Source organism: Hypanus sabinus, chromosome 7 (genome assembly GCF_030144855.1).
Source record: "Hypanus sabinus isolate sHypSab1 chromosome 7, sHypSab1.hap1, whole genome shotgun sequence".
Classification (NCBI taxonomy): domain Eukaryota; kingdom Metazoa; phylum Chordata; class Chondrichthyes; order Myliobatiformes; family Dasyatidae; genus Hypanus; species Hypanus sabinus.
In genome coordinates, this window is record NC_082712.1 from 31,188,596 (window position 1) to 31,199,426 (window position 10,831).

The 10,831-nt window shown below is 41.1% G+C and overlaps 1 protein-coding gene across 1 annotated transcript; it reads left to right on the forward strand.

Moving 5' to 3' along the window:
- The first annotated feature begins 8,529 nt into the window (after nt 1–8,529).
- On the forward strand, nt 8,530–10,500 carry helt (helt bHLH transcription factor). Its single transcript, XM_059973827.1, has 4 exons — nt 8,530–8,556; nt 8,830–8,934; nt 9,042–9,138; nt 10,010–10,500. The coding sequence occupies exons 1-4, from the start codon at nt 8,530–8,532 to the stop codon at nt 10,498–10,500; spliced, it is 720 nt and encodes a 239-aa protein (XP_059829810.1).
- The last annotated feature ends 331 nt before the right edge of the window (nt 10,501–10,831 follow it).

Consider the following 10,831-nt stretch of genomic DNA (forward strand, 5'->3'; position numbering starts at 1 on the left):
AAGGGAAGAAGCTGTTCCTGAATCACTGAGTGTGTGCCTTCAGGCTTCTGTATCTCCTACCTGATGGTAACAGTGAGAAAAGGGCATCCCTGGGTGCTGGAGGTCCTTAATAATGGACACTGCCTTTCTGAGACACCACTCCCTAAAGATTTACAACCTTTTGTAACTTCCTTCAGTCCTGTGCAGTAGCCCCTCCATACCAGACAGTGATGCAGCCTGTCAGAATGCTCTCCACAGTACAATTATAGGAGATGTTGAGTATACAGTATTTGTTGACATGCCAAATCTCTTCAGACTCTTAATAAAGTATAGCCACTGTCATGCCTTCTTTATGACCACATCAATATGTTGGGACCAGGTTAGATCCTCAGAGATCTTGACATTGAGGAAACTGAAGCTACTCACTCACTCCACTTCTGATCCCTCTAAGAGGATTTGTATGTACTCTTTCATCTTACCCTTCCTGAAGTCCACAAGAGTGCCAGGATGTTGCACTAATTGGCATATCTCACTCCTTTATGCCCTCTCTTCACTGCCTGAGATTCTGCCAACAATGGTAGTATTGTCTGCAAATTTGTAGATGGTATTTGAGCTATGCCTAGCCACACAGTCACGTGTATACAGAGAGTAGAGCAGTGAGCTAAGCACACTCCCCTGAGGTGCACCAGTGTTGATCGTCAACAAGGAGGATATGTTATTACCAATTTACACAGACTGTGGTCTTCCGGTTAGGAAGTCAAAGATCCATTTGCAGAGGGAGGTACAGAGGCCCAGGTTCTGCAACTTCTCAATCAGGATTGTGGGAATGATGGTACCAAATGCTGAGCTATAGTCGATGAAGAGCATCCTGGCATAGGTGTTTTGTGTGATCTAGGTGGTCTAAAGCCATGTGGAGAGCCACTGAGATTGCATCTGCCATTGACCTATTGTGGCAATAGGCAAATTGCAATTGATTCAGGTCCTTGCTGAGGCAGGAGTTCAGTCTAGTCATAACCAACGTCTCAAAGCATTTCCTCACTGTCGATGTGAGTGCTACCAGGCGATAGTCAATAAGGGAGCCCACATTATTCTTTGTAGGCACTGGTATAATTATTGCCTTTTTGAAGCAAGTGGGAACTTCTACCCATATAAGTGAGAGGTTGAAAATGCCCTTGAATACTCCCGCTAGTTGTTTGGCACAGGTTTGCAGAGCCTTACCAGGTACTCCATCAGGACCTTCTGCCTTGCGAGGGTTCACTCTCTTTAAAGACAGCCTAACATCAGCCTCTGAGACAGAGATCACTGGTGCAGCAAGGATCATCACAGCTGTAATTGTGTTCTCCTTCTCAAAGCCTGCATAGAAGGCATTGAGTTCATCTGGTAGTGAAGCATCGCTGTCATTCACACTATTGGGTTTTGCTCTGGAGGAAGTAATGTCTTGCAGACCCTGCCAGAGTTGCTGTGCATCTGATATTGCCTCCAACCTTGTTCAAAATTGTCTCTTCACCCTTGAAATAGCCCTCCACAAATCATACCTGGTTTTCTGGTACAGGCCTGGGTTGTCAGAATTGAATGCCACAGATCTAGCCTTCAGCAGAAAACGTACCTCCTGGTTCATCCATGGCTTTTGGTATCTGTAGGAATGAAATACTGACAGTAGAGGGTAACTGACTGTGGTTGAAATTGTGGTGCTTTTTTCCCTCTCAATCTATTCTCCTGGCCAACTGGATAGAGATCTGCTTTTATAAACTCTTGTTTGTGGAAACCTAACTATTCCAAGACCTGACATCTCACAAATAGGTTTGGTAGACATAAAAATGTAACCAGTTCATAACCTTCCTCTTAACTAAGGTTTTTTTTTCGGTCCCTTGCTTTCAGCTCCTTTTTTTTTTTGGTAGTAGGCATTAATATCTTCTGTTGCTAAGTGTATTTACAGTTTTGGGGGTTTGATTGTCCTGATTTATATTCTCTATATTGTGTTGTGGTTGGTCTGGAGTTTTTTTTGTTGCGGGGCTTGGGGAGGATACTAATTTAACACGTCCTCAATTTGGGTGCTTTCTCAATTATCTTTCTTTGTATCATATTATTATTGTATATTTTTGCACTGTATCAATGTTCTTCATTTTGATCTGGGGTTTTTTTTATCTGTAGTTATGTAGAAAATGTATGAAAAAACTAATAAAAATAAAAAATGTAACCAGTTGAAGCATTCAATACTGCTAAATTTACAAGTATTAATCTAATAAGGAGTACCCAATGAATGCATTTTCCAGGATTATCTGCATTGAAGCAAAGTATCACTTCAACACATCAACACTCAATATTAAGCCAGATTTCTTGGCCAGTCAACAACGTCATTTTTTTATGTTCACTCTGTTTATGCTAAATTTGAAAGTGGGAACAGGTGTAGTAATATGAGAGAGAGCTGGTGTACATATCTAGATGAGCTGGTGAATCAAACAGCATGTTTCCATCTTCTTCAAATGCTACACATTCAAGTACAGCAGCTGTCCAAGTTACTACTCAATCACGGTGAACACTGGAAGCCTGAATATAAAACCCAGGCTAAAGTATTCATTCCAACATTAGAATGGTGCAGATGCTGAAAATCTGAAATAAAAGCATGAAATGTGAGAAGATCACAGCAGGTCAGGCAGTATTTAATTTATAGGGTACAATCAACCCATCAGCATGTCTTTGGGATATGGAAGGGAACTGGAGCACCAGCTGAAACATATGTAGTCACCTGGACAATGTGTAATCTCCCCACAGGCAAGTACCAAGGTCAAGATTGAAACTGGATTGGCTGGGCTGTGAGACAGAGCACTAACTGCCACGCCAGCATGCTTCTAGCCATTATTTGCTGATCTATTTTCAAAAACTGTTTATCACTTCCAATATAAATACCTTTCTAGCCTTGTCTGTATTCTGATTTAGCAAGTTACGCTAGCAAAGCCAACCTCTTCCAATCCATAATTAGTTTAGCACTGAAGTTTGGCAGCATGAAACTTGCATGCACAAAGTGTGGATACACTTCTTTTTTGGTCATTTACCACTTTTACCTTCTGAAGAAAAGAATATTTGAAGATCAAAACCTTAAACCTGTCACAAAGTTCGAGGTTTACCAGACAGCAGTGATTCCAATGCCTTTAGAGTCACGAATAACCAACAGCAGACACTTCAAAACATCATAAGCGGTACCATAACCACCACTCCAGTAATATCCTCTGTGCCCTGTAAGACTCCATCAACTTGCCATTAACAATTAATTTACATACATGGTAGTTCAATATACTGATAACATTCCCTATTAAGCCATTTTGATCCATCCTATCACAGACACTCCCTTGTACTATACATCCCTCCCACATTTTAAATCCAATTGATAACTTGCTTGCATTCTCTCCTTCCCAGTTCTGATGAAGGGTTGCAGAACCAAAATATTGAGTGCTTCTCTTTTCGGGTGCTACCTGACATCCTGAGATTTTCCAATATGTTCTGTTTTGGTTTCAGGTTCCAGCTCCCTGAGTTTTACTTCTGACTTTCACTATTTGACTTAAAGTGCCATCAAGGTTCTCTGGTTATAATGAATCCATGGGTTTCAAGGGAAGAAGTCACCAACAATGTGATCTATTTTGTTCTGATTCAGTCAGTGGAATACTTCTACTCATTCAGCATGGAATAGTGGATATGCAGCGTGAAAAATTAAGAGCAGAAATGTCAAAACAGAGAGTAAGATTGTGTGTGTGTGTGTGTGTGTGTGTGTGTGTTGGACAGCACTATCGAGGAATGATATGTAAATGAGAAAAAATCAAAGTAAATTTATTGTCAAAGTACATACTGAATGTGTCACCAGATATTACCTTGAGATTCATTTTCTTGCAGACATTCACTGTAAATACAATGGCTTAAAGGTAAATTACAGGCAGTAATAATAGTTCAGAAGAGGCATACAGCCTCTAGAAGTTGTGTGAGCAGCCTGCAAAACGCTGCCATACATTACCAATGACTTCTTGTCCTCAGAGGAGAGGCTGTGGATAAATCTTCAGGGAACTAGAAAAAAAACACCGTGGAAATGGAAGAAAAGGCTGTGAGGGGTAAGCCCCAAACTAAATTAGCAAGATAAGTGTGAAACTAATTGATGGAGAATAGGCAAGAGTAGTTACAACATTAACCATATCAAAGATTATAGAATAGTTTACAATAGTCATGTAGAATACATGACTACATGTAGAATATTATATACCATTGTACTGAAATCCTGATTCAGTGCTTTGGATGGGTTCAAACATGGAACAGTAGGGAAATAGCCATGAATTTAGAAGTGTTCATTGGAATATGTATATACATATTTTCATATACATATACATGTAAATGTATTCGGCAAATGAAGGTGATCCTTGATACTTGGCTGAGGGTGAATTGTTGCACAGAACTTAGGGTGTGAGGTTCATAAGCTAAGGTTATCTCATATAGATTGGAGTCAACCATTTCCCATGGCTAGCATTACTGCTTTCGAGTCAGAAGGACGTGATCCAACGCAGCGGCGTCTTGGTCTGATATTTCAATGCATCATAGAGGGAATGCTTTATTAGCTTATCGAAACATTACTTGATAGCCCAATCTGTCCTTTTGGAGTCACGAACAAACCCACAACACTACTTAAATCCCAACCAAAGTCTTGATTATTGTTTTTCTGATCCCAAATTTAAAATGATCTGTAATCATTTATATCTCCAATGTCTCAAGCACACCAGTTAGGGGACTTGATTCTTACATTATAACACTTAATGTACCTCATAAGTGCTTCCTACAGCCCGTTACGCAGCCGGCGTTAGGGCAGCAATGAAGGCGGTGTTTAGGGTTTCTTTCGTCATATCAGTAGTCCCGGGTGGAGACTCAGGAATACCATCGCACTCAGATGCACAGGGATTCTTCACTGTTTTGTTTTACCGGTCAGGGTTGTTAATCCTGAGCTAAAATCCCGAACCCGAACCTGGAGGACCGGTGGACCACTCTTAGTCGGTCCCTACCCTTTGACCCGTTTGGCATGGGTCACCCTACCAAGAGACAAGGCATAACGCCCCGACTCCAGCCAGCATAGCTCTCCGGGTCACTGAGGCATACGTATTTCACGGAGTGTAAAAATATCATGTTGGGGGTCAAATAGTTAGGTCTGAGAGCTTCCACAGAGCTGTGTAAATGCAAACTTTTACTGTGCCATTCCTACGCTAGTAACTTTGAGACCCCTTCCAGGCATGCTGATCTGCCAATTTGAAGGGGCGAGAATTTACTTTGAGGCAATACTCAGACCAACTAGAAATGGAAATCATGTGTAGGCAAGCCATTGGTCCGGTTCTTTGCCCAACGTTTTAATTCGAGGATGGTGCGCCTGGGAGAAAGGTACTTTCTGGAAAGGGATGAAGGCACGTTGTTAAGTCAGCATCGGCTTTAGGGCGCTTATTTTCATCTGGGTAGAGATAATGCAGTGGAGAAAGAGTTGGGGGGATCCAAGAAAATGGGAGAATCTGCCGAGACAATATTAATCGTTTTATTTATCTTGAGTTGCATAAAATCACGAACAACAATGGTGCTTACGCTGGTACATCCCGCATTTACCCCCTCTCTGTATTACACTATAATGCGATGGCGCTTAGCTGTGGAACAAGGGGGATATTTCGGCGTCCCACATTTTGGGTGCCGTATGAACTATGGACTAAGAAACGCGTTCACGTGGACACCAATAAAGTTATTAAATCTTATCTGCTGACATACCCCCACCCCACACTCAAAAAAAAGGAATGAATCTATTTTTTGAACGACAAACTTACCTTTTTCTCGTGGTCGCAATTATGTGATAAATCAGGTTCCTGTCACTGTGTTAAGGTAAAGTTCCAACCATTTAAAATGATCCAGGTGTGCAAATAGGAGCGAACCCGAAAGTTTCACGAACATTTGAGAAGTGAAATTGTTCGGAGCATTATCCTGTATCATCCGGAAAATAAAACTCACCTTTCAAGGATCACCGCACAAAAAGCATCACTTCAAGTCTGCATTGTAAGGATCTCGCACTGCCGTACAACGCTTTGCCATAAGGAACATGCTGGCAACTTCGTGACAGATTATTTCCTCAGATATAATTTCAAGATATCTTTAAATAGCATATGAAACATACAGGTGTTTAATTGAGCAGATCGTACAGTCATGCGCAAAATCTCCAAAATTGTGTCTAAAACGATGCCTAAAAGAGAAAAGTCAAATCTGTACCTCGCAAAGTAAAAACCCTTAGGTGAAAGCAACTCGTGAAATCCTTTTTTAAAACGCTGTAGAATCTTCATCAAAACGGAAGAACAACTTAAACTGTGTATTCACCTTTTACTGGTCCCTAACTGAGTCTGTTATTTACATTAACGTATAGAGAAATATAAACGATTTATACGTAGATTTGGTGCATTAAATATGCTTTCCATATAATTGTAAAGACGGAGTTGCTTGAGTGACCTTGCGTCTTTTTCACTTGAAGATTAATTCAAACAGAACAATTTCCCATTGAAAGCTCATCGCCAAGGCCACTACTCTCAGCTAAACCGATTTGTCTGACAAAGTGATGCTGGCCACATTGTGGCCAGGCAAGAGGTCGTAGACACCGCTCCCTCCAAGTAACAACCTACATTGTACACATTTTTTTCCACAGGTCATTTCGAATTTTGTATACATCTGTACTTCATAATTTTGAACGTTAAGGGAAACTTTTTTTTAAAAAAAAAGTCCAAAAGCGGTTTCTTCTGTTTCAGAAAACTCATACACTTATAGATACCTTTTAAAAAATGTTTTATAAACAGACTTCTATATTTTAGTATTTTTGTCTGTTGGATTACTTGCATTTTATGTATCCATAACTTGATTCACTTTTGTTTATTTGGATAATTCTGAAATAAGCTAAAAATTGGTGTGTTTTACGTGACTTACAAAAGTGATTTTTAAATCGGAGCACCATAAATATTCGCCTCCTATCACTAAAAAAGTACTTGTTGATACTCTGTGCCAGCTTGCGATACAAAACAATGCTCTTTTTACATTTTACAATTTATATGTTTATTCTTCACAAAATATGAAAACGTACTTTTGCTATTTATTTTTAAATATCCCTGCGCAAAAATGTCATCCAGTCGTGGGGAGGGGAGCCTGTTAAACTAACGCCACTAGACTAAACAATCGCCAAGTAAACTTTGCTTAAAAGGCCGCCGTAAAAATAAAGCAGCTTTGTTCCCATTTAACTTAGTCGCATGTTAAAATATTTTTGTTATGATAATATTGCAAAAGCGAGATGCAAAGTAGCCTATCATATCAAAGCGCTGTCTTTAGAATGTTAGCGCCCTGGCTTCTCCACTTGGCGCGTTTAAAGGGACCATTTTAAAGGCGATTGTCTCTTTCTCTCTAATGACATTTACCGGATCAGAACATGCTGCTAATTCGATCATCAAGCTTTGCCCTCTTGAACAATGCCAGAGTAATTTTTCCCAAAGTTTGTTAAATTGATCAAAATTAGGCAAATGAATAGGGATCTCCAGGCTCTCCCTCTTGCAGGTGACAGTGAATAATGCACTTTTAGACCAGCTGCATTTTCCCTTTTATTTTTTTTTCTTTCTCTCTCTTTCCTCCACAATGCTTAAAGATCTCCCATTATTAAAATTTAGGCCAACGAAACTATTCATTCATTTCAATAGACATTTTCTTATAGAATAATAGGCTACAAATTGAGCCCACCAAATCGAATCCAGTGGTGGGTAGCCTCGTGTGCCAAAGTCTGCTGGGGCTGGTTTTGAAGCAAGCAATGTTCGTGTGCCAGCCCCAGTCCCACACCTGCCGAGGTCTCCAATAAATAATGAGTGGAAACAAAAGCTTGCCATCTCCCATAAAATGGATGTGTCACCAAGTCGTGTGAGAACAAACGAGAGCCTTCCCCTTCCCTTGAACTCGGCGGAACAGCCTATTAAAGGCTTACTTAATTACTTTAATGACTCCGGACATGCTTGAGGACTGGGATCGCTCGCTTTAGTTTTGTAAACAGGCGAATTCGAAAGGGAGAGGGAAAGGGAAGAGGGGGGTTGGAAGAAACTTTTTTTTGTTTCTTTTCTTGTGCGCACTGCGCCCTGATGGATCGGGGCAGACACCAGCCTTAGTTCACATTTCCCGCCTTTTTATTACTATGCAAATGATATTCGAAAAACGATCACGTGTCTTTTGAAGAGCCACGTGGATTAACAAAGCCGGACTGCCCCCTGCTAACCCCTGGCTATAGTCCCTCAGCCCCAGATCCCTGCCACCTCTTTAACCACATATTCCCCAATGCCCCGCTCTCTAATCCGGTCGAATAATTTAGGCAATGAATGCACTGGACCCCTTAATGACTGCTTTATAAGGAGCCACTTTCAGCCAGGGAGGAGCATAGTCGAGTTTCATTTTACTGCAGAAAGCACGGGGAAGAAATGTTTAGCTACTAACGGTGAAAATATTTTAATTGTCCAGTGTATAACTTTTTGCCTGAAGATGTCATCCAAAACGAAAGAGCGCAAGGTAAGGGAACCTTCATATTTCTATATGGTGCTTTCCCACTGCCTTCTTCCAATAGTACTTCCTTACACTGTAAACTTGCAATACAGTTCTGCATGCATTTTGTTTTCCTGTAATAGGTTTACTGACAGTGTTTTCCATACCTTCTTAAAGAAAGTTAAGTTTCTATTAGAGTACACCGCATTTCTGCCAGCGGTGGGAATCTACACGTATCTTCGGGACTTCCTTTTCCCATAGCTCTTCTTTCTGTAATCACCCCTTTATTTAACTTCACAGACGGCTCCCGTGTCCCACAAAGTGATCGAGAAAAGACGCAGAGATCGGATCAACCGCTGTCTGAATGAACTTGGCAAAACTGTACCAATGGCATTGGCAAAACAGGTACTTCACAGTTTTGCTTTCAAGCTTTTTAAGTCCAACATTATTGTCTGCACAGCGCACTAGTTATTGACTACCCACGGCTATCTTATTTTTATACCTTATTTCAGGGCACGGGGAAGCTGGAGAAGGCGGAAATTTTGGAAATGACAGTTCAGTATCTAAGGGCTCTGCACTCGTCCGATTTCGCCAGAGGAAGAGAAAAAGGTAGAGGGAGAAATACCCTTTCTCAGCACTTTCAACGCCTAACACATGTTAACACTTGAACTTTGGTAACCTGTGGTGGAGCATTCATACTCGCAACTCCTGAGCGCAAACTTTAGCTAAAAACAACTTGCGCTCAGTTAAAATGTGAGCCCCGTTCCTCGCCGGGATGTGGTTCTCACAGTCCCGCGCGCATTCACAGAACGCTGCATCTTTCCAATGCTAATGCAGCGCTTGGCTTTAACACCTTTTCCAGTTTATTCACTGGAAGGAAATAAAACAAAAATCATAGAGCGGCGTGGCCGTTACGCGTGCACAAGGCAGGGACGCCTTAAACTTGATAACTGCTAAAACAGCTAGCAACACCCGTGAATTTGTCTGCGGTTTCAGGGAAATTTTCAGCCAAGAAGAGATAACTCTCCCTTTTCTGTTTTCCGAACTTCTGACTCCATGCCGGGAAAATATGACCCTGGGTTGACTGGAAGTACTTTTTATCCAAATTCCGTGTTTTTGTTTTGTATGTATAAACATATTGATAAGCAAATACGCACCTATCGGCACTATTACTTAACGGGGGTAACAGCTCGCTACTATTTTAAAAAATAATGGAAGCACCAAAAATAAGTGATCACCTCCTCCGTAAATCAGTGAGTCCGTTTCTGATCGTATTCCAGATCATCAATAAGTTTCCAACGGTATTCTAACGGAATAGATTAATATTCCAGTACGCACACGACTTTAGAGAGACGTGTTACTTTTTAAAAATCATGCTATTTCTAACATGTGTTAAAAGTTTAACCCAAAGTTTTCTAATTTCATATAGTTTGGAAGATCTTTGTATATACATCTGAAAGCTTTTTTTTTATTTATTCAGGCGAACTGCTAGCAGAGTTTGCGAATTATTTCCACGCGGGTTATCACGAGTGTATGAAGAACCTGGTGCATTATTTAACCACGGTGGAGCGCATGGAAACCAAAGACACTAAATACGCCCGAATTCTCGCCTTCCTGCAGTCTAAATCTCGCCGATGTTCCGATCCCATATTCGGGCCGATTTCCTCTCACGACACGGAATATTCGTATCAACTTCACCCTGTTCCAGAGTTTACAAACTCGCGTTTAAACGAGTCCCTGTTGCAGCAAGGGGCTGGGGTGGCAAGAACACAAGCAGTGCACTGGCATGGGTCAGCTCGGAGTCCGGGACTCCCCTTTATTCCGAGCCCAACCATACCGATTTCAAACCCAGGCCAGCAACATAATTTCCTGCATTCTGTACAAAGCCTTGATCGCCACTACATTAATTTGATTGGACATTCCCACCCAAATGCATTTAGTCTTCACAACTCTCAGCACACAAATTTATAGAGCAATAAATATACACTGGATTGGTGTAAAGGTATAAACCATTCATCAAGTAAGGGTTACCAAGTACTCTCTGAATACCAGAAATTAGTAGCAGCGCCGCATTATTCAGCGCCAGAATATTACTAATATCTCAGGTTGAATTATCAGTGTTCGCACTCCTGCTCGTGGAAAAATGAAATTAAATCCATTAGGTTTTCTATTCTCCGAACTGATAACACTGACATGTGTGCAAAGGCTCTACTTAATACCAATTTTGATAACTAGGATGGTCCATTCCTGTCTCTCGGGATCAGCGGTGAGTTGCTTCCATTTCGGGCTCTGGAGTCAGAGT